The 24,229-nt window shown below is 45.7% G+C and overlaps 1 protein-coding gene across 5 annotated transcripts in view; it reads left to right on the plus strand.

Moving 5' to 3' along the window:
• Nucleotides 1-24,229, plus strand: part of Tbc1d1 (TBC1 domain family member 1) — a 199,481-nt gene that overhangs the window by 158,321 nt on the left and 16,931 nt on the right. For all 5 annotated transcript variants that reach the window (XM_031342384.1, XM_031342385.1, XM_031342386.1 and 2 more), the window contains 4 exons: nucleotides 4,824-4,985; nucleotides 11,456-11,614; nucleotides 18,740-18,984; nucleotides 20,600-20,759. In XM_031342384.1, coding sequence (XP_031198244.1) covers nucleotides 4,824-4,985; nucleotides 11,456-11,614; nucleotides 18,740-18,984; nucleotides 20,600-20,759 — 726 coding nt within the window. The remainder of the gene's footprint in view (nucleotides 1-4,823; nucleotides 4,986-11,455; nucleotides 11,615-18,739; nucleotides 18,985-20,599; nucleotides 20,760-24,229) is intronic.

Below are 24,229 nucleotides of genomic sequence, written 5' to 3' on the forward strand. Positions count from 1 at the left end.
AGAATAGACTGATCCTATATAAATCCTTAAGGTATATAATTCCTTTTTGTATGGCTGTTCAGTGAGATCCTGGGTAAAAGTTTGCCTGGATAGATATCACCATAATCAAAATGACGGGAACTTGCAAAGTTTAGATTTTGTAAACCATTGCCTGGATTTGAAGTTCTAAAGATTGAGTGGGAAGTCTGAGTACACCCTCCCAAGGGGAGGCTAGGCTGTAGCAGGAGGTTCACTCACGGTGCCATTCCTCAGTGCAGTTTTGGAATTAATGTATTTCATTGAGTGTTATGCTTGGCCACAGGTTTTTGTCTTTGAATAGGGCCCTGAAGCTTGAATAGAACTGAAAGTTACTTAGACACCAGATCTTTGGAATAAACTTTCAGAATATGTTATGTCCCATGAAGCCCTGCAGGCTAGAACTCTCTGCTGCTCTTCTTAGCTAGTGTCAGTGGTATGTAGATGTCCTCATGATCAGGCATGTGTGTGTCTGTGTATCGTCTCTGTACCATGCACAAGGAATACAGTGCCTGCTGCTGAGAAGGGCCCAGACTGCTGAGATGTCAAGTGAGAAACGAAGATGTTACTCTTGATCAGAGGGAAGTGAACTGAAGAAATAAACCCATGTGATGTGATAGTAGTCCAGCAGTTGAGACGGCTGCTTAGAGAAGCCAATGTATTAGACTTCTTCCTACTTCATTCTTCGTGTGTGTGTGTATGTGTGTGTGTTTGGTGAGACAAAGAACATCCAAAGGTGCTATTGAGTTCTTTTTGTGTTGACCATCTATCTACTGCTGGGCACGGGGCCTGCCCTTAAGAGTGGTTGGTAAACCCCATTAGACTCCATTGGAGAAAATTAGTTTTTCATTTGCCAATTGTTATCAATTAGATATAACTTCTAGGTTAGGGATGGGGGCTTGTGTCTACTTCTCCTCTGGGCCCTGGTACCCATCTGGCACAGACTCATGCAGGCCCTATGCATGCTGTCACAGCATCTGTGAGTTCCTATGTATCAGTCCTGATATGTTTAGAAGGCCTTCTTCCTTGGTGTCTCCCATCTCTGACTTTTACAGTCCTGCCTCCTCTTCCATAAGGTTCCATGAGCCCTACAGGGAGGGAATCGATGGAGACCTCCTGTTTAGAACTGGGTGTTCAAGCTCTCTCCCTCTCTGTACATCATCTGGCTGTGGCTCCCTATATTTATTCCCATTTACTGCAGAAGGAAGCCTCTGTTTAATCAGGGCATTTATTTATTTACTTTATTTTTATTTTTTTTTAACCTATGGTCCTTTGTGTATATATTATGGCTTTCAATTTTGTAGTTTTATGGGATTCCTGTGTGTGTTTCTGTGTCCATATGCGTTTCTTGTGGTCTTTCTTTGGCTCTTTTTCTTCTGTTTGTTTTGTTCTATTCCAATTTGTTTTATCTTTTATTCTTTAAATGCCTTTCTAATAAGAGTCAGAAAGAGGATAGATTCAAATGGGAAGATCTCATAGGAATTAGGGGATGGGAAATCATAGTCAGAATATATTGTATGAAAATAATCTATTTACAATAAAAGAAAAGTAGAAAATAAATATCTTGCATATATCAAAATATATATAAGAAGATTAAACAAAATAAAAATTAAAAGCATTTTGTGGGCCTGTAAGATAGTTCAATAAGCAAAGAAACTTGCCACACAGTCCTGTGGCCTGAGTTCAGTCCTCAGAACCGACAGTGGGAAGAGAGAACCAACTCCTGAAGGTTGTCCTCCTCACATGCCTCATGGTGTATATAGACACACACACACACAGAGGTCAGGGGGAGGAGTGCTGATAATAATAAAAGTGTCTTGTGGTCTTAGCATTGCAAAGTGAGGAGTCAAGAAAATGACAGCTGTGTATTTGGAGATCTTTGTTGGAAATTGAGAAGTCAATAATGCTCATTATGTGGCTCTTGATGCTTAGTGCTTTTTAGCCAGCCTTGCAGGTGGCAGCCAAGTGAAATAAAACCTGAGATATTCCTATGAGGAGAGAGAAGTTGGTTGCTCTTAGGAATGGTAGAAGTCATGAGTATAGTTGGTGACGTAGGATCAGTATACCTCAGAAACAATGTGTGCTACTGTGCCAGGGATGGCTGACAGACCTGCATGAGCATGGGAGTGTCCGCTGGGTTGCCTCAGTCACCTTGTCAAGGATGTGCTTGTGCCCACTGTCTACTTTACCAGGCTATGGGCAGTGTTTGCGCTGCTGGTCTTACAGCTTTACTGCTTGTGTTCACCTATCTTCCCTCTGTTTAACCTAGAATGTTTATCTTGTGGTCAAAGTGTAATCAACTTTCTAAATTTAACACAGGAAGTGTTAATCCATTTATTAGCCTTGCTATACCTGTATTACTGAGAAATAGTCAACAGTAGGAAGTTGATTGCTTCAAAATATTTGGTAAGCTTGATAGCAGTGAATTGAGTTGGGGCCGTTAAATAGATATAGAAGCTAGGTCAAGACAGCAACCAATCAGAGGGTTCACTGTGTAAACAGAAACTATTACTCTGTGATTGGTTTCATACACTTCTTGTAAGAGGTTTAAGCTGCAGTTGTAAGTGGCTCTTGAAATTGATCAGGATTCAAGCTGACTTGCCTGCTCTTTAGTAAAGAAAATAGAGGAACACACATGGCGAAGGCTTTCTCTGGCTAAGTCTGTTTTCTGCTTTTAGAATCTATAGATAAAGTACTAATTACTATTCTGGAAGCATTTCATCCCGGACAGAAGTTAACCCCATTGTCTAAATCTGCCTCTCTGTGGTGTAGACACTTGGCAGCTGGGATTGTGGGTTTCTTTCCCAGTGACACAGATACATTGTCCTAGTTTGCTTTCTATTGCTGTGATGAAACGCTAAAAAGAAAAAAAAAAGATGAGCTTTGGGAGGAGGTGGTTTATTTGACTTACAGGTTACAGGCAGGAGCTGAAGCGAAAACCTTGGAGAAATGCTGCTTTCTGCCGGGCTTCCTTCGCCTGCCTTGCTCAGCTAGCTTTCTTAACCTTGAATCTACCCAGGGATAGCACCACCCCACAGTCGGCTGGGCCCTCTCACATCAATCACAGGCATTTTCCAATTGAAAATCAGTCCTCAGATGACCCTACCTGTGTGTATTTGATAAAGATTAAAAAAAAAGAAAGAAAGAACAAAGACAAAACCAGCCAGCACTTGCTCACTCACATCTCTGCGGGGCATTACAGCCCCCTGCTGTACCTCACCGTAAGGTCACTTTTCCTGTATTTTAAAGTAAAACTGTGAACCGCCTAGTGGAGGACAGCATAGCCTTGACCCAGGCGTGTCAGTGCTTACCAGACTAACTCATCTAAGATAACTTTATGCACTGTAACTAACTAGTGTTACAGTGTTATAAAGTCTACAAATCCATGGGGATACATTACATCTTGAATTGGAGTTGAAGGCCTTTCAATTTACAAAGTTTTTCTAAGTTTTACAAAGTTTATTGTAGAAAATAATTTAAAGTATTACAGTTTTTTCTTAAATCTTTTTAAGCATAGGGGTCATTTCATTGCTGAGCCCTTGAACGGTTGCTTTCTCAGCTAGCTTACAAGGAATGGTGATAGTTTGCAGGAGAGTTTGGGGTGGGGGTGGGGGGTTACTAGGAGCCTGGGGACAGAGTGCCAGGAGCTTGCCCTGCCCTGTGGGTATATAGCTCAGAGCTGAACAGCAGTCACAGTGTCAAGTTAATTCATGTGACCATCACTGTGTTGGGAAAATCCTGGAAAATCATATGTGATTTCATTTTGTCCTGTTTGCCTCTGTCCAGGAAGGGTGTGGACATGTAGGCTTTTCAGTAGTACTATGAAGGGTTAAGTTGTCAGTAGCTCTGTGTCCTGCCTTAGCTGATAAGGCCTTTCACAGGCCACTGACTGTAGTCAGCAGTGTCCTTGGGAATCTGAGGCTGGGGGTGCTGCAACAAGATCCTTGGGTTAAGTCTCTGGCCAAGTCTTCTGGCAGCCTTTTCTTTTCTTCCTTTGGCTGTGGGAAGTTCTGTGGACTTGAGATGGAGTTCTTGTTGTTTGCTGGGCAGTGTTGGGGAACACAGAATGCTTATGACAAAGTTCACTGCTAATGAAGCCACTGGTGCTCAGAGCCCAATGCTGACTTCAGTCAGCCTAAGGAGGCTGGTGATGATCCTGATGTGCCAGATACTGTGAGGTCAGCTTTAGTGACATGCTTTCTCATATTGGGGAGTTGTAAAAATATAAGACCCAAAAGTCTTTCTTCATTGCTTGCTTTCTCTTTGGTAATTTAAGTGTAATTCTCAGTGTGGTCTTTCTTGGTGAGATGCCACAGCTAGCTTCACATTTATGAGATGTCCTGTGAAAGGGGATCTCTGCTACAGAGACATTACTAATGGCTGACAGCATCTACATGAGGCTGGCCTCTCGATGAGGAATTTAGACTGTCTCATCAGCTTAGCGAACAGAAGTTATTGAGACTCTGCTGTGCCAAGCACCGGGAACACCAGTAAGGTATTTTCTGTCTTGATAGGGTGGCCTTGAAAATAGACAGAATTGAGCAGAAGTGTGTATACCTTAGGCCAGAAGGCCGTGTTGTGTTTGTGTTTTGGGGGAAGGGGGGTTAAGAGAAATCAAGGCAATTTCCTAGGCTTTTCATATTTGTTCCATCCAAGTATTTACGAGGCCTGACTCTGGGTGGGCATAGTTAGGGTGGTATGGCTAAAGAGGAGGAAAAGAGGTGGCTTCAATCCGACCTGTGTTGTTGGCTACATGTGCTCAGCAGCTCGGGAGCTCCTACTCACCTGCCCTCCCTCACCTCTTCCAGCCTCTGAGAATGATTTGCTGAACAAACGCCTCAAGCTTGATTATGAAGAAATCACTCCTTGTCTTAAAGAAGTCACTACAGTGTGGGAAAAAATGCTTAGCACTCCGGGAAGATCCAAAATTAAGTTTGACATGGAAAAAGTGCACTCAGCTGTTGGGCAAGGTAAGCTTTATCAGTTGCTATCTAGCCAGCCTCACCCTCTGTAATGACTAGAAGGGTGGAATAAAGGTATTTGCAAGTCTAGTTTCTGTGGTAGTCTGGCCTTTTCAGCTTTTTTCACTGTTTTTTCAGATGTCTAATTTCCAGGTGCGTTCCATCACTTTTCATGATCTTAATTACTGAAATGCCCAGAAAACCAGGCACTAGTATGTCGATAGGAAAACCCAAGGCTTGGTTGCCTGTGAACTGAATAAGTGATGAGTTAAATAGGAAACTAAAAAGGAACGGTGTGGTTCTTGCTGGTGGGGTGTCCTAGGGAAACAACAGAGTGCTCAACTTGCCTTCCAGGCCAATGGTCCGGGTCTGGACCTCAGTCCAGGTAAGCACCTTGTTGTATAGCAAAGACCCGTCCTCTCTGGGCGAGCCCCACTTGGTTTTTACATTTTTCTAAAAAGATCTGTTTCATTTTTAAGAGAGAGAGAGTGAGTGTGTGTGTGTGTGTGTGTGTGTGTGTGTGTGTGTGTGTGTGTGTCTGCACATGTGTGTTTGCGTCCCTGGAGGCAGAGTTTTGGGTGGTTGTCTTTACCTCATTCTGAAACCAAACTGAGGTCCTCTGCGAGAGCAGTAAATGCTCCTAGCTGCTCGGTCTTACTTTATACACGTGGAAAACGTGGGTGGTGATGCTGGCTGTGAAAAGTGGCCTGAGACCTCCGAGCACGGCACATGAGTCTGTGCCCTGCGTGGCTTGGAAAGTGGGACATACAGTGGCCTTTCACTGTGGCCTGCCAGTGGGGATTTGCTTTGTGACGAGGTGAGTGCAGAACTTGAGATGAATCTGGAAAGGTTTCGAGCAGTTTGTCATGGTCCCTCGAAAACTGTGTGAGTCCAGGTTTCCTCATTCTGCTTCTCTCAGCTTGGGTTTTTTGTTTTTAATTGTTTCTAATTGCATGGGTTGACTTGCTAAGTAATAGGTTTGCCATTTTCACCGATACGCATCATGTTTGCCTTGTCCTCAGCTGTTCCTCTCCCTAGTGCCCTCCCTATGCCCCCTGCATGCCTCTCACTTTGATTTGCTCTAGTTCATTTTTACTATGTATTAGAAAAGCATCATTCTGAGGCTGGTGGCATTACTAGGAGGGTAAAAGTGCTTGTTACACAAGCCAGTCAACCAGAGTGTGATAAAGTCACATAGAGATAGCCATCTACAAAGCTGAGCTGTAACTTCCACATACACGTTCCGGGACACATCCACACATACATTGTACACACACAAAAGTAATAAAAACAATTAAACACATCAGGCTTTTGTAGATTAGAAGTTCTTAAAGAATAAAAAAAACCCTACATTTTAGAGCTTAATATAGATGTATTTTGGTGTTGAAGTAGAACAGTAGTGATTTCTTTTGCCGTGGGCCTTAGTAAACATTGATGTGAGCTGGGAGCCTGCTGACGGCCATCTGCTTTCAGTGCTGCTGAGCACTCTGGTTCTGAATGAGGGTTCCAGGTACATGTGTACATCGCAGGGTTTTCCTGTGGCTATGGCTCTTGTCCAGAGGAAGCAGCCTACATGTTGCTAAGAAGGTTACTAGAACAAAACAGTGTCTTTGTCATAGTCTTCTTACAAAAATAAAGACTTGCTGCATGTAATTTTAAGATACACTTGCTTCTTGTCCCGTGCTGGCAACAACCACCCTGTGGCTGTGCCCTTCCTCCTGTCCACCTGAGTCGTCTCAGATGGAAAACACCAGCCAGATAACACAACTGCTGGGCGAAGAATATCCTGCCCCATTCTCCTTAGCCTTCACTACCTATGGAGGCTACAAACTATCAGTCCCCGAGACCCATGGGTCTACTGCTTTCTATCTGCTCCACAGCCTTGTCTAAGTCCCTCTCCCTCTCTATCGCCTCCTCTTCCTCCTGGGACCCGGAAATCCCACCTATCCTTTGCCCAGTGATTGGCTTCTACCATCTTTATTGACCAGTTAAAATGGGAGAAAAGTTCACATGGAATCACCTGAGTGAGTGGTCCACTCCTTGTTGGGGCAGCCCCTCTCGAGGAAGTAGAATTAGCATCAAAATACAAACAGCACCAGAGCAACCCACAACAAAGATTGATTGATTGATTGATTGATTGATTGATTGATGTGTATGGTTTTCTTGCCTACATGTATGACCATATACCATGTGCATGTTTGATGCCCAAAAAAGATCAGAAGAGGATGCCAGATACCTGGAACTGGAGTTATAGACAGTTGTGAGCCACCATGTGGGGAGTCAAACCCAGGTTCTCTGAAAGAGTGGCTAGTGTCTTTGGCTACTGAGCTGTCACTCCAGCTCTTTTAGCCATTATTAAAAACGTTTTACTGTGTTGGGAGATAGCTCAGCGGGTAAAGCACTTGCTGTGTAAGTACGAGCACTGAAGTTCACATCCCCACAACCATGTACAACTTAGACAGGGGTAGTAACTACCCGTAAGTCCAGCACACAAGAGGCAGAGATGGGATTCCCTTGGAAGGCCAGACTAACCGAACCTCCAGGTTCAATGAGATCCTGACTCAAAATAAAGTGGAGAGCTATTGAGGAAGACAAATGATGTCAACTTTGGGCCATTATATGCACATGCCTGAACAACCTCCACCCCGACAAACACACACTCAAACAACTTCATGCAAATAATTAAATAAGTAAATAAATAACACCTTTTGACAAGGTGGGTTTTAATACTCATGGGTAGGTATTGCTGGTTTTAACCTTACCTTCCTATTGATTAAGGAGACTTTTGAGTGACAGTTGCCTCGGGCCCTTAGCTTGCAGGAATTGTTACTGTCACGCCAAGCTGCCTCTAGTTGAGACATGTTCTGAACAAGCAGTAGCTGCCCGAGTGACCCTGGGGTGGTGTCTTCACCTCTCTGTATTTCTGCCTCCTGGCTGGCAGCAGGAGAAAGCCTGGCCCAGCTTGTTGTTGTTGCACTGTTGTGCAGTTCTGGTGAGTTTTATGCCCATCATGGCTGCAGTATGACCTTTACACAGGGCGCTTGCGGGTAGCTGTTTTGAAAACATAGGAAGCAGAGGCCAACACACCCATCTTTCCCTTTTCACAGTAAACTAGACAGTGTTCTGTAGTGGCACCCCAGAAGCAGTTGCTTGCTCTCTGGCAGCTGATCAAGGCCTGGCACCCGGGCATGTGTTTCCTGTTCTGTGCTGTGAGGGAGATGCCAGGCTCCAGGTGTCTAGACCCTGTGGACTGGAGTTCAGCAGGGCTGATCTCGAAGAATTCTGTGGAATATCAAGTCATTCAAAGTTTGATGTGCATCAACTAATTTCTTGAAAGAAAACAAGGTACTGAATCCTAGAAGCAAGTAGCTGGTTTTTCTTGGATGTTGTTGTGAAGTGACCACATAAACAATCAGCAGAATGTGTTAGATGCAAACTCCATTTACCTGTGACCCAGCAATGCAATTCCCAGAAACCTGTTCTAGAAACTAATCAGCCATAGGTTGTACAATAAGAATGATTATTGTGCTGTTTTTAGTAGCTGAAACCAAAACAAAGTGACCCCCAGCCATGTGACCATTTCATGCATATTCCAGGGAAACAATACAGTAAGCATTTCCATATGTTGAGAGTATTACAATACTCATGGTACTTTCTCTACATAGAGAAACTCCCACAATGCATGTGCAGATGTCTAGGTTATAGGTAGGTGAATGTGCCTTCTGGGTTATTTAGCACAGCCCATGTACCAGCCCTTATCCTGCTAAAATAAGTAGGGGGGTCCCCTCCTTTTCTTCTTCCTTCTCTCCTTCCTCCTCCTTCCCATCCCCTTCTGAAGCCTCTGTCTTGAATGTTGGGACTGCATGTCCACTCTGGTTATGGGTGGGTTTCTGCTTTTCGTCTTTATACCCTTTGCATTGCCAGAGTTTTTTCTTTTACAGCAATAAGCATGTATTACTTTTCACATCAGTGAGAATAAACAGTTATTCACATAGGAGCTAAGTGAACAGTCTCTTCCCCAACCAGAATTCCCTACATGCTGGCCTTCTGTGACCAGGTTTCCTCTTGAATTGGAAGTAAAACAAGCCTGAGCATAGGGAGGGTGTTTTAGGACAATCTGAGCAAGCCTGAGCATAGGGAGGGTGTTTTAGGACAATCTGAGCAAAAGCACTAAGTCTGACTGCATGACTTGTTGCTTTAAATCCCAGACTCGGCTAATCTTGCAATATGAGAGTATCTGGTATTGTTGGGTAACATGGCCAGTGTTCTCTTCCTCCCCCAAATAATTCTGACAAGATAATGGGAATGATTTAGTAATAAGAGGAAATTGGACATCTCCTGACTTGGGAAGAATTTCCAGTTTGACAGAAAGTATTTAGTGAAAAAGCCCCTCTATAAATCACTCATCATGCTGACTGTGTTCTAGTTCACTGTTTGCTTTTAGTCAGGGTCTGAAGTATTACAGACTTGTTCCTTCTCTACCTACCTCCCCCATCCCTCTTTCTCTGTATGTGCACTCATGTGTGCATGTGCATGTGTGGGCATGTATGTGTATGTGCACACACATCTAAGACCAATCTCAGCAGGCATGGTAAGGAAGGAGAGAAGGAGTAGAAGTGATGTAAAAAAGCAGCCATTAGGATATGCTAGTTTCCTGTTGCTACCATAACAAATAACTACAAATTTGGTGGCTAAAAGAGCATGAGTTGGCCAGCAAGATCGTTCAGTGTGTACACATTTGTGTGTAGGCGTGATGAACAGAGTTCAATCTCTGCATTCCACAAGGAGAGAAACAACTCCTGAGAATTATCTTCTAACTACCCCACAAAGTTTTTGTTAAAAAAGAAAAAGAAAAAAAGACCTGCAGAAGTTCAAGTCACACAAAATTCCATATTGGAAACGGGAGGTGGCCATGAAGTCCCACCTCTAACCAGGATGCTGTTTGCAATTGATAGCTGCTGGCTGGCACAGGGAAAACCAGTCAAGTTCCCGGACAGGCACGTGCTCAGAAGCACATGAGCAACATAAAACAGACTCCATGGGTTTGGAGAGGTTTTCCTTTGTTATGGCTTGTCTTAGCTTCTTTTTTTTTTTCTTCCTTTTTTTTCCCCTTGTTTTATTTCAGTTGGGGGGGGGATGTATTTTTACTTTGAGAGAGAGGGACATGCAGTTAGGGGAGTGGGGGTTTCTGAGAGGAGTTGGAGGGAAAGAATATGATCAAAATGGGTTGTATGAAACATTTGTAAAACTTGGGGAGAAAAGTGGTGACAGTAATACCCATGTGTTGTACAAATGCACAAAATTATCAAATAATAAAGTTAACCTTGAAAGTTAAAACACACACACAATTTGAAGTCTCAAGTTAAGATGTCAGCCCCACGGTACCTGGGCTTTTCCAGCTTCGGCTGGCTGTAGCACTTCTTGACTCAAAGCTGTCTTCCTTGGCTTCCATGGGCACACTGGCTCCTCTTCTCAACTCTTCCTCTGGGGGCTGTTGTCAGGGACATTTGCCTCAAATACAAAGTCCAGGTTCTAGTCACGATTATGTCATCCTCGGTCCTGACTTTAGCCTACTTGTTTCTGTAGAAACAAGGCCAATTCTAGAGGTTCTAGGGGTTAGGAGTGGGCATCCTTTAGAAGCCCACTCTTCATTCCCTGCTCAGAGTCATCAAGTTAATACTGAGGTAAACATTTAGAGAAAGTGTGGAATGCAGTTACTTAGCACAGGGACCTTCCCTACAGTTCTCCCAAGTTGATGTATAGAATGGAGAAAAACCAACAGCCGTCCAAGGTACCCTGACCCATCCAGATACCTTCCTTGTGGTTGGTTCTCTTCCCTTTTCCCTCATCTTTAAGGGTGGGCTGGCATGAAGGAGGCTGTGAGGTCTTGATTGCTGAGATGCCGAGGGCCAGCTCTCTTTGACCTGAGCGCTACCCCACTTTGATTCTCTTCCTGTTCTGAGACAATGTACATCGTCCTTTCATTTCCTCAGAGCATTGTTGGTTGGATTCCGGTTAGGTAGCGTTGTCGGGATTCCTGCCGTAACCCAAGAGTCACATTAATTGGAGACTAGGGGTGGTATAGTCCATGAAGTGCTTGCCTTACAAGTGTGAGGCTCAGTTTGGTTCCCAGAACCCATATGAAAAGCTGGGAGCAACAGTGCCAGCTTGTAGTCCCAGTGCTCCGGAGGCAGAGATAGGTACATCCCTCTGACTGACTGGGGAATGCAGCCTAGTGAGTGGCCATGTCATTAACTAAAGTGAATGGATGGCGTTCCTGGAGAACAACACCTGAGGTTGTCTTCCGGCCTCCATGTGCACGTGTACCCATACCCACAGGCCCCTGCGTATGTCTGCACACACAGTGAGTTTGCAGTAATGAAAAAGGACACAACTCTCTTTTTAAAAAAAAAAAAAAAAAATCAGTGAGCTGAATTCTGTGTGTAAAGCCTGGTTTAATATTTTCCACTCTGTTAAAGGTGTGCCACGTCATCACCGGGGTGAGATCTGGAAATTTCTAGCTGAGCAGTTCCACCTTAAACATCCATTTCCCAGTAAACAACAGCCAAAGGATGTACCCTACAAAGAGCTCTTGAAGAAGCTGACCTCCCAGCAGCATGCCATTCTCATCGACCTCGGTGAGTCTGCCCCTCCCTGGAGAAGAGTGGATGGCCTGCCCTGGAGAGGTCTGGAGAGGCTCTCCAGGGCATTCAGTGATCACAGATGCCCTCTGACAGCATAAGCGGCTCCCTTTGAGCATGGTGGCTCACTTGATTTGCTTAGCATGTTGTGGGCGTGGGGAGGTCTTCAGTCTGTTCATTGAAACATAACTCTAGTTCAGTTCAGTAATTCATATTTCCAAGGGATGGTTTACAGTACACTGAAGGAGCAACCTGGGAAACACATTGGCTTGGATTAGTTACAGGAGAAACACACTAGCTTGATTTACTTTTAGAATCATTCTCTGGATTGTGGTGTACAAACAGAACTTGTCAGAATAATTGAAGAAAACTGTGTGTTTGCAATTTCATCTTGGAAAGTGGGCAGTGCCTTGGTCCTCGAATAGCTTTTAAAACACAGAAAGGAAGCTGTGTATTGGATTTGCAGTTGCCATGGGAAAGACTTCGCTGACTTGGAATGTAATTATGTGGAACAAGAGACCCTCTGACTGTTGGTGGCTAAGCAGGGATGGGGCCCTGCCTTCCCGCTCACAAGGCCCGTCTGCTGCGGGAGCTGGCTCCATGGCTGTAGTTCATGAGCTGCTGGCAGAGCCTGTGGTCCCGCTTCCAGAATGCCAGTTTTGGATGCTGAGGATATGCCCCCAGGACGCCTGTCTTTGCTTAGTGCACTGCACTGGCCCCATTCTGTTGCAGCCACAGTGGAGACGGTGAGCTGGGTCAGGCAGGAGTCAGAGCCACGCACAGTAACTTCTTGCTTGGAAGACTGCCTTCAGGCTACTCTGCAGTGCTTCCTCAGAACGGCTTCCTCAGAACTGTCCTGACTGTAGCTTCCCCACCTACAGCCTGGGGCTTGGGTGACTGCCAAGCCCACCCCTCCCAACCCACACTCTTTGTCCCTGGTGCTTCACCACTGTGGTGATTATTATTTATTATTACTGCTGGTATTGTTTAATGCTAATACTTAACTTTCCCTTGAGTTGAATGTCATATGAAGTTACTCTAGCCATTTCTTTTAATTTTCACAACAGTACACAGAAATAAGTGTAGTGAGGTTATATAACAAACTTGTTCACGATCTCATTACTAATTTGCTGATGAGCAGCATGGCATGGGAACTGTGTTCATCCTCTCTTAACCCCTACTTCTACTTGGTAAGATGGTGCCCTCCATGGGCTGCACTTGGGCTGTATTATAGTATACTCTCAACTCCAAAGACAGTGCCCGACACATAGTAGGTACTCAGTGTATCTTTCTGCCATGTTGACGGTGAGGCACTGCACTCTCACACACCTTCCACAGCTTCTTCTAAGACAGGAGGAAACAGAGGCACTGAGCAGTCACATGGCACGTCATCAGTGCAGAGGTGCTGGGACCTATCCACCATCATTCTGACAGCCCTAAGACTTCCAAGCCCTGTGGGCTCCACGTTGCTAAGGAGATGCTAGTACTGGGCAGGTGAAGGGTGAGGCTGACAGGTGTGGCCAGTCTCCAGCCAAAGCCCATCTGGCCTGGCAACCCTGAGGATGATATTTGTACATTGGCAGGAGCTCACATGGTAAGTAACAGAACAGTGGCATCGTATTCCTGTTCTGTGAGGTGAGCTGAAAACTGAACTGAGGGTAGGGGTGTGGTAAGGAGTGACAGGTCTCTCTCCTGCTGCCTTCTCTGCTCCTCCATTACATGGGAGGAGCAGAGGAAACACAAAAACAAGATTTCACTCCGTTTTGCATTTTCTTCCTTTGGCTTCCCGCCTGCATTGCCCTTACTCTTCCTGGCCATGGCCAGCCCTCTGCCTCTGACTGCTTGGATGTCATCTCTTTTCTGCAGAAAGAGAATGAAATCCAGATTGGCCACACTCCCCTGCCCCCATGACCCCAGCAGCCAGCCCAGGAAGCACTGTTTGTCTGAGCCCCAGCTCACTGGCCTTTGCCCTAGAAAACAGCGCCTGATTCACATCCTCTCTGCCCCTATTCAGCCCCACCCTCTCCTTTCTGCTTCCAAGGCCAGCTGCACCCAGCCCCCACTCTATTGACCCCTCTCTTTCCTCACCTCTGGCCCAGTGCTGCCGTGGCCTCCACTTTGGATGGCCTCCAAATACCCTCCCAGGGGCCCAAAGAGCCTCTATTTGCAGTAATCTGTGTCCCAACTTACCTCCACCAGGGTCCTAGGATTTATCCAGAGACCCTGCCGGCATCAGCTTTTGTCCCTATATGAACCAGAAATTCTGGTTGCTGGCCTAGACCCAGTAGTAAAGTCTGGGTGCCCTGCAGGATTCCTGTTCTTCTGTGAGTCAACATCAAGTAGGCCTAGCACAGTAGGCCTCCAGCTCTGGCCATGACAGGTGTCACCTCACCCCACCATCTTTTGTGTAACTCATACTGTGTATCTTGACTGTTCTGTGTATTCCATCTATACTGTGGCAGTCTGGGCCTAGTAGAGGTGTGTGGTATAGTGTGACGGCACATTCCATTTCTTTCAAAGTAGCTTTTGTACAGTGCATGGCTGGAAGAAAAGCACCATTGAGGAGAAGGATTTTGGCTTTTCGGTGGTTTGTTTTCTGTCTCTTGCTTTATTTTATGAAACTGGCTTTTTGCTTAAACAGCTTTTTGTTAGATGTGTTCCTTCAAAGAATAAAAACAGTAGATAGACCTTATAGTTTGGTCATATTCTCTAGTTTACAAAATGTGATTTCAGCTGTGGCCTGGCTTCATCTTTACAGCCTGTTGTGGACTATGTGACTCAAGAACTGGAAGAAGTGCTTTGACGGCTCTGTGCAGAGCTCCTTAGCCTCTGTGCCTCACTGCCTGTCTTCCTGGCACTGCTTCCTGCTTTCTTACATCTTGCCCTCTGCCTATCCCTTAGCACAGACTGCAGCCAGCCAGGAGAAAGCTGCTATGGGGCTCAGCAGGTGCCACATGGCTTTCACTGTCTCCAGCTCCACGTATTGGTCTGACCTTCTGATGACTACAGTCTTTCTCCCCTCAGCTCTTGTAGGTCTCCGTCCTGAGTGGACAGCATGGGCTGCCAAGGTCCCACCTTCTGTTGGGGCTCCTGCTCACTTTCTGACACTGTTACTGGAAGATACTGGGGATCCCAGGCATCCTCCTTGGCCCCATCCTAGCTTGCCAGCAGTCATCTGCCTCCACCTGGTGACTCTGTAGCCCCTCCTATGATGGGAGGACTAGTAGGAAGAACATAGTCCAGCCCAGACACAGGAGGCCCATTAACTCACAGGAGGAGCTGACAGGTGCTTAAACTGCTTCTCTCTCAGCTCCTTACAGTCTCACTATTGTGATTGATACCATGTGTAAAGTTGTGGTACTCTGTAGACTCTCCGAAAATCCTTGAGTCTCTCAGTGGGTCTCTGCAGTAGCTTAAGATCATCCTGCCTCAGCCTAGTATAGGTGTGCCACCACTTCTGATGGCAGAGATGCAATTGGTTTTTTAAAGTTTTATTTATTTAATGTATATCTGCATGTACACCTGCATACCAGAAGGGAGCATCAGATTTCATTATGAGATGGTTGTGAGCCATCATGTGGTTACTGGGAATTGAACTCAGGACTTCGGGAAAAGCAGCCAGTGCTCTTGACCACTGAGCTATCTCTCCAGCCCAGAAATACTATTGTTGATAAGCTTCTGAGAGACCACAGTGAAACCCAGATGTGTCAGGCCTACCCTGCTGGTTACAAGCAGAGTGCGTGTCCAGAAGAGTCACTTAAGTAAAGGATCCAGGTTAGGTATTATGGATTTTCTTTCCACTAAATATATGTTTAAACCAGAGACCTCAAACCTAAGAAAGAAAGAATTCCGCCCCCCTCTCTTTTAGAATTCATAAAAGATGAGTAGACCTTCATTGCTAACTGTAAAACAGGTTTAAAAAAAAAAAAACAAAAACCTTGATGGCAAAAGGCAGAAGCATGCCTAGAATTTGTCATGCGTTCACACTAGCCTGTCTGTCCAGTTTGAGACTAAACTCTGTTCTGTGGAAGTCACAGTTCCAGGGTCTAATAAATTCCTGTGCCAACAATAGCATGAGTTATCCCAGAGTGTGTGCCTCTGATATTATCAAGATCTCAACATGAGCTCACATTCTATGGGGGACTATCTTTATTATAATTAGTCAATGTGGGAAGGCCTACAATGTGGGAAGGTCTGTCTACACTGTGAACAAGAACGTTCTGTGGGCTGGAGACCCTAAACTGTGTGAAATGCAGACGATGAGCTCGACATTAGCATGCGTGCACTCACTAGCATGAATGCACTCACTGCTCTTCTCTGACTTTGGACATAACGTGGCCAGCTGCTTCCAGTCCCTGCTGCCTTGACTTCCCCTGAGTGTATCTCAACTGTGAAGTAAAAATAAGTCCCTTCTCTCAAGTGGCTTTTGTCAGAGGATTTTATCACAGCAACAGCAGAAGACACTAAGTTGCCTGTAAGCTCACAGGGATAGAGCATAGTGTGAGTGCTGAGATGGGTAAAGTGCACTTTCATTCCTTCATAGACACTAAAGTCTTCCTGTACCCGCTCGCTCGTCAGTCAGTGGTCCGTCAGTCAGTGGTCCGCCAGCCACTAGTTAGCAGCCATTTCCAGCACCTCGAAAGACCTCTAGTGTTTAGTATTCAGTGTCAAGACTCCTACAGTATTCAGGCTTAAGCTGCCACACTGAAATCCTGTTGAAAACCTGTGGTGGGTTGTCAGAGATGCTCACATGCCGAGCCCCATGAGCAGGTTCCAGCAGTCACTGCTCACTCTGGTGCTTCTGGAAACTGGGGCACTTAGAAAGAGCTCAGGTGGTGTCACTGGCTGCAGTTGTAATGGGTCACCTTGAACAGCTAGATATGCTGTCACTTTAGGAGTCACAGTTAAGTGGAAGGACACACAGACCAAAGGAGGACATCTGGTGTCTAGCTCTGTGACTTCCACCTCATACCTTTGAGACAGGGTCTCTCTCTGAAGCTGGAGCTGGGCTGATGAAGCCCCAGTGACGCTTCTGTCTCCACCCACCCACAGTGCTGGAGTTACAGGCATGCATGTGACCATGCCCAGCCTTTTCTGTGGATTCTGGGGTTTGAACTCAGTTGTCTGTGCTTTTGTAGAGTAAATGCTCTTACGCTCTGAGCCGTACCCCAGTCTACAGGAGTTTGTGCCCTTTTGACAGTTTCCACTTAACAGTCTCTTTTGGTGTCTGAAAGTAGCCTCTCCTTAACAGAGATTGAATGGGCCCGCAGTTCTCTACCTCATGGTAAATCATAAAGTGTACTTTACTAAGTAAGAAAGTCTCTTTAGTCCAATGGATTTGCCAAGGATTCCTCGGTTTCTATTTCCCATTCTCTCACAAGGGGCTTTGAGATCCAGTGCTATACCTGGTGATAATTCTGCCAGGCTTGCTGCAGGAGGAACTTGGTCCTGGAGTTTCGTTTTACTATTTCCGAAGTCTGGACCAACATAGCAAACAGCTGGCAGTGTTTTGTCTGTAGTCATCCAGCTTTGAGTGAGCAGTGAGGTACACCGGGCTGACACTACCCTTGGATAGGGCGCACACAGGCTCAGGCCCTGCGTCAGCGGGGTCTTCCATAAGGTCTTCTGAGGGATGTTCTCCCTCGTTCCTGGTGCTGGCGTAATGCCAGCTGACCACCTTCTGACCATGGCTGGAGGGCTGCCACACTCAGGCTTCATGAGAGTGGGTTGTCCAGGAAACATTCTTGTTCCAAGTGGACAGTTCTCTCCCCGGTAGCCTGCCTTGCCCTCTGTTCTGGATTTGCAGCCAGGAAGGTAGATAAGCTGTGGTGGCCTAGAGTTTCATAACTGGGGAGGTCAGGATCCCTTTCTCTTTTAAAATCAAATAGCCCAAAGAACTTTGGCTTATATGGAAAATGTTGTATTAATTATTTACTACATTAGAAATTAAAACTGACGAAGTTAAAAATACTTAACATTTTATTTTAAAATGACTATAATAAACTCATTATATAAACATACAATGAAAAACAGTGATGACTGTGATATTATGTTGTAGTTTTTAAATATCTTTCATAGTTTATTTAATAAATCATCTGGATTATCTTATTATCTTTATCTAGCTTGTTGTAGTTATATTCTTTGAAGTAAACAAAGAGAAGGGCTGACTTTATATAGATCTGTAGTTATAAAAAGAAAGGTTTTGAGGCTAGAGAGATGGCTCAGCAGTTAAGAGGACAAGCTGTTCTTCCAGAGGACCTAGGTTTAATTCCCAGCACCTACATGACAGCTCACAACTGTTTGTAACTCCAGTTATACCTCATACATGCCTCATGCAGGCAAAACACCAATTAGAAATTAGAACACATGAGATAAAAGAGAGAGAGAGAGAGAGAGAGAGAGAGAGAGAGAGAGAGAGAGAGACCCCTATGAACTGTAAACAATCTTCTCCAGAGCCTGGGATCCCCTGACTGTAGCAGAAGCACAGGAGTGGTAGCACAGAGCTAGAAGAATGACTGACAGTGGGAAGGCATTGCCTTCCCACTTGCCTCCAAGCCTGGCAACCTGAGTTTGGGGCCAGAACTTACGAGGTTGAGAGAAAGAGAACTGACTCTTCCAGATTGTGTTCTGTCACATGTGAGATATGCATACCTTTGACTCACCCAATAAATAAGTAGGTAATTTTTTTAAAAAGGGGGGTAGGGGAGAGGAATCCATGCTGGGAAGGACTATCCCATGTGCGTGGACCTGGTGAGGGAATGGGAATGTAGTGAGGGGCTGCTGGACTACTTTCTGTGAGGCTAGCCTGATCTACACAGCAAATTATAGAGACCAGCCTGGTCTATACAGCAAGTTCCAGGCCAGCCAGAGCTACAGATTCAGAGCCAGTCTCAAAAATAAATAAACTAGATGCTGTAAAACTTGTTAAGTTGCTGGTTTTTCATTGCAAGTATTATCCTAGGACCCACCAGCTGACTCCATTCACTAGTCAGAGGTGGTACTAAAGGCACACTGATGTTATGACCTGTCACCTAAAGACCTCGTTTCCTTAACCTAAGCACGTTGCATTTCTGGTTCCGTGGGCCTCTTGTGTGCTGCCCCTGACTTGTATTCTTTTCCCAGGACGAACCTTTCCAACACATCCGTACTTCTCCGCCCAGCTTGGAGCAGGTCAGCTCTCACTTTACAACATTCTGAAGGCCTACTCACTTCTGGATCAGGAAGTTGGATACTGCCAAGGTCTCAGCTTTGTGGCAGGCATTCTGCTTCTTCATATGAGTGAGGAAGAAGCATTCAAGATGCTCAAGTTCCTGATGTTTGACATGGGGCTGCGGAAACAGTATCGGCCAGACATGATTATCTTACAGGTACCAAGCATCCTTGTGACGTAAATAAAAAGATGCTGAAGATGTGTGTCATTCCTCTGTGGGCAGATCTAGGCTCTTGTCCTCTGCTGGCTGCTGTCAACTCTGTGTTAGATATTGCTCTGTGTGCTTCCCATGATGGCTCTCAGGACGATGCTGTTACTTCACTCAGCTTGTAGACAGGGAAACTGAGGCTCAAATGGATTATGAAATTGGTCCAGAGCACACAGCTAGAGGTTTTTGGTTTTCCTCCTTCCTTCTCTTCCTCCCTCCCTGGAAGCTGGAACTAGAGGTAGATTTTAAATCCAGGCGTGTCTTAACTCCTATCCCTTCCCTTAGCTTCCTATGAATGTTACTGATGTCTCCAACACTGTGATCTGTTGTGTTTTCTGCCTGGGATCCTCTCCATCCACAGGCATCCGGTGTTCAGCACCACTGGCATGAACTGTGTTCCAGAAGCTCCTCCTGCCTGTGCTGATGCTGGGTCCCTCACTTCCACTCTTGACAGACCATTTCATGCTGTCTTGTCTCATGCCTTCAGGACAACACATTTCTAGCCATAAATCACCCAAGTTATTTACTTCCTACTGTCTCACGTCCAGATTTCCTTAATGAGAGAAGATTTTGTTGACTTATATCTCTAGCTACTTAGCAGTTCCTGGAATGGACTAGAAACCCTGTCAGTATTTGATTTATGAACAAGTTCATCAAAAGAAAAGCAAGCTGGGCTTGGTGCTGTAATCCTGCCTTTAGGAGGCTGAGGGAGAAGAATCCAAAGTTGTAGGCTGTCCTGGCCTATATAGTGAGTTTAGCCTGTGTGTGAGCTCCATAGTGAGGCCGTGTCTCAAAACCAAACACACAGAAAAGTCTAGGATATAGCACAATGGTTGAGTGTTTTCCAAACACATGGTGAAGTCCTGGACTCTAGCCCCAGCTTCCAGGCAGGGATGGAGGGATGGAGACCAGACACAACAGCACACCCAGCTCGGCAGGCACGGTGCTTGCTGCTTTCCAGAGGTGGAGAAAGCTCCAGGCCCTCATCTGGGAGTGTCCATAGCATTGCTTAACTGTTCATCCACTCATTTCCCAGCAGGCTTCCCTAACTTCAGGGCCTTAGAATGTACCATTAGAGCTAAGGACTTTGTTCATTTAGTTCTTCCTGTAAGCTTGAACTATATGAACATGAGTCTCACAAAGGGAAGCCAGCCGCTGTAAGACTTGACTCTCACCCTGCCTCCAGACTGACTCTGGGAGTTGAGAGGGAAATGACTGAGACAATGGGCTCACTCTCTGGAGCCATGATGAAGGGGCCCTTGGTTCACTCCTAGCAGGAGCTTTTTGTTCCAAATTCCCCTTGGTTAGAGTTTTTCTAAGAAGGTAAAGGAATCTTTAGATGTTTGCACAGGCAGACATTTTGGGTTTCTTAGCTGGGGTGGGGTGGGGGGCAGCACAGGGACAACAGGAACCTGTTCCCCGGTTGGATGCATTAGGTCAGCGGATACCCTAAGCCACATAGAGAATCAACGGGGCTAAAAACCCCTCCACCCTTCCAGATGAGTAAGTCTATACATGTAGTCGGTACATAGTTCCCAGCCCCTGTGGATGTGTCTTCTTACAGATCCAGATGTACCAGCTGTCACGGCTCCTCCATGACTACCACAGAGACCTCTATAACCACCTGGAAGAGCACGAGATTGGCCCCAGCCTGTACGCAGCTCCCTGGTTTCTCACCGTGTTCGCCTCACAGTTCCCACTTGGCTTTGTAGCCAGAGTCTTTGGTGAGCTTCCTCCATGTGTCTGGCAGCCAGCCAGTGTTCTCCTGGCAACATTACTGCTACCCTGTGGTGGTTTGCTTGGTTTTTATAGCTATCTAGTCAAGCTTTGTATGGAGACTTTCAGGTCCTGTTTAACTTTTGACAACCCTGGCCTGGCCTGGGAGTCCTCATCTCCTGAGTGTAGGGCAGGCCCTGCACACGGCACCCTTATCCCCTTCAGTCAGTCATCTCTCCTACTTTCAAACACATACAATTACACTTTGTTGTTGTTGGTGGTGGTTTTTCGAGACAGGGTTTCTCTGTGTAGCCCTGGCTGTCCTGGAACTTACTCTGTAGACCAGGCTGGCCTCAAACTCAGAAATCCTCCTGCCTCTGCCTCCCAAGTGCTGGGATTAATACAATTACACTTTTAAAGATTTATTTTAGAACCTGAAAGGAGATTTGCGTATGCACTTATGACTACTCATGGATGTAGTAGCCAGGGGAAAGGAGATTTGTGTATGCACTTATGACTACTCATGGATGTAGTAGCCAGGGGATGATGCCAGGTATCCTCCGTTATCCCTCTACACCTCTCCACATTATATTTTGATTTTGAGACAGTGTCTCTCATTTATTGGCTGGCCAGTAAGCCCCAGAGAGTCTCCTGTCTCTACCCCTCCAGACTGGGCTTATATATAGGCTTGCACTGTGATACCCAGTTTTCATGTGGGTACTAGGGTTCCAAACCAGGTTTTATGCTTGCTTATATGGCAGGTACTTACCATCTCTCCAGTCCCTCAGAGAGCATCTTACGGGATTGTGTGCAAACACTGATCATACACTATTTTGTATATACTTTGACTAGACATGATTCTAAATCCTAAATGCTAAAATTTTATGTATTTAAATTTATTTTTATTTGGTGTATATGTGTGTGCCTGTCTGGGTGTTTGCCATGTGTATGTTGATGTCTAAGAGGCCAGAGGGTGCTCTATCCTTTGGAACTGGAATTAAAGGGGGTATTAGCTGCCTGACATGGGGCGCTAGGGATTGAACTTGTATCCTCTGGAAGAGCAGAAAGCGCCCTTACCCATCTATCTACCTCGTCTTTGAGTGCCTCTTGGCTTCCTTTCCCTCCTCTCCAGGCAGAGTGCAGGAATCTTTGAAGACTCCCCTCCGTGACAGGAGTCCGAATCTTTAAAATGCCAAGACCCTCTTTTGCATAACTCTCTCCCCAGATTGAATTACTACAATAAACTAAAAAGTAAAATTTATCCTACAGTTAGGCAAATTGTGAGATTTTATGACATCTAGACTTGGGTAAGGAAAATAACCTTGGGCCAGGTGTGATGACTCATGCCTTTAATCCCAGCACTCTGGGAGGCAGAGGCAGGCAGATCACTATGAGTTCGAATCTAGCCTGGTCTACAAAGCAAGTTCCAAGACAGCCAGCTCTGTTATACAGAGAAACCTGTCTCAAAAAACCAAAAAATAGAAATAAAAGCCTCAAAACTGGGTGTTTGCCATACTGACAAGAGTTACAGGATGTATCTCTAGCTGTGGGCTTCATTTCTTGCCAATAAATTCTGAGGTTTTGTTTCCTGTATCTTGGAAATGGGGAAAAAAACCTGCCCCCCCTCCCCTTACCCTTTCCCTTAATCCTTTCACACTGTGGGTCACGTGAGGACTAGAAAGGGGCAGGGAGAACTGGCTGTTGATAGGCTGAGAGCTGAATTCCATGGTTTGTGGGGATACTCTGCCAAGGGGGCTGTACTGACCACAGACTTAGTTGCCCTGGGATGAGTGGCACCCCTGCCTGGGCCAACCCGAGCTACCACCTGCAGGGAAAGTGCTGGAGTGCGGGGTGGGGGTGGGAGGAAGCAGTCTCACTAGGCTGTGAAAGCTGCTGAAGGACTTGGGAAAACAAGTCCTCCTCCCTGGAGATGAGAGCCTTTCTGCTGCAGAATCGCTTGGAGCTGTGTGCAGCTTGTTCTCGTGACTTAAATTCTAATAATAAAAGCTGAAACCAGCTCAGGCAGGATGTTTTTCTCTGAAGGAGTGATGAGTCTTCCAGTTTTATATACAGCGTGCCTAAAAATGCCAATGTCTGCAAAATTCCTGGAGCCCACAGCTCCCTGCTGTACTAGTGGGTTCCTGTCTCACTGACAAGGGCTCCTGGGAGGGCAGGCAGGAAGCAGGAGCCCAAAGAAGGCTCTGTGCAGTGACGTCACACAGGGTGCTTTTACATAGCCCCTCTCAGCTGGTTCCATTGGAAAGGTAGATTTTTTTTCCCACTGTTTCCCCTGGTGGTGACTAAGTCTGCTTTTTAAGCTCCATACTGTAAGTAGTCTAGTTGCATGCTCTTGCCTTTCAGGCTCTTAGACATTTCTGGCCTGGACTTTTTTCATTATTAGCCTTTAAATCCAGATAAATCCTAAACCAAATGAACCTTTGTGGACAATTCTGTTTTTTACATGAGTAGACGATTGCCAGTGTGCAAAGTCAGCAAGATGACTCGGCAGCTAAGGGCTTTTGCTCCTCAGCCATGATAGAACCAACATGAGTTCAGTCGTAACATGAGTTCCGTCCCCAGAACCCACATGATGGAAGGAGAGAATTGACTCCTGCAAGTTGTCCCTGACCTTTCCCATGAGTGCCGTGGCACACGTACAAATACAATCAGTCAATCAATCAACCAATCAATCAATAGATGAGTGCAAAGAGATTCCCATCTTGCACCAACATAGCTCCTATATTAATAGGTCACCACCAAAGAAGGACATGTTGCTTGAAAGGCAGCTTCTGTCAATGTGTATACCGTGACCCCATGGTCCACACTGAGCTACATGTCAGTCCTCTGTCCAGTACCCCATGATCTATATATTTCTAGTCTGAGGGGAACAGGGAACTTGGAAGAAACACTTGCCCTGGTGCTGAAAAGATGGCTCAAAGGCTAAGAGCACATACTGGTCTTGCAGAGGACCCAAGTTCAGTTCCCAACACCTACGTCAGGCAGCTCAAAACTGCCTATGATTCCATTTCCAGAGGATCTGATGACCTCTTTTGGCCTTCACAATCACCTGCATGTATATGCACATACCCCCACACAGGCACATAAATATAAAGTGAAATAACTTTTTTTTTAAGGAAGAAAATAAATGCTTAACTCTTTTCACCTCCTGACCACATGTGCCTTTGGGAAAAATAGCTGGCCTTCCTGCTGGGGGAGTCAGGCTGCAGGGCGGGCTCCTGGTTCATCTGTAGAATGCCCTGCTCAGGAGATGAAAATGACGTGGAGCGTAAAACTGAGGGTTTGACACAACACACAGAAGCTTTAGAATGAAAAGGGAGTAAGAAATGAGAGTTGTCCTGTGGCCAGGGAACCACTGGTCTACAAGCAGTGTGACATAGTGGCAACAGCAGAGTCCACTTGAATAGTGGTTGTCACGTTGTGATGGGAAGGTGGAGGCTCTACGACCACAGGGTTGCAG

Source organism: Mastomys coucha, unplaced genomic scaffold (assembly GCF_008632895.1).
Source record: "Mastomys coucha isolate ucsf_1 unplaced genomic scaffold, UCSF_Mcou_1 pScaffold22, whole genome shotgun sequence".
NCBI classification, from domain to species: Eukaryota; Metazoa; Chordata; class Mammalia; order Rodentia; family Muridae; genus Mastomys; species Mastomys coucha.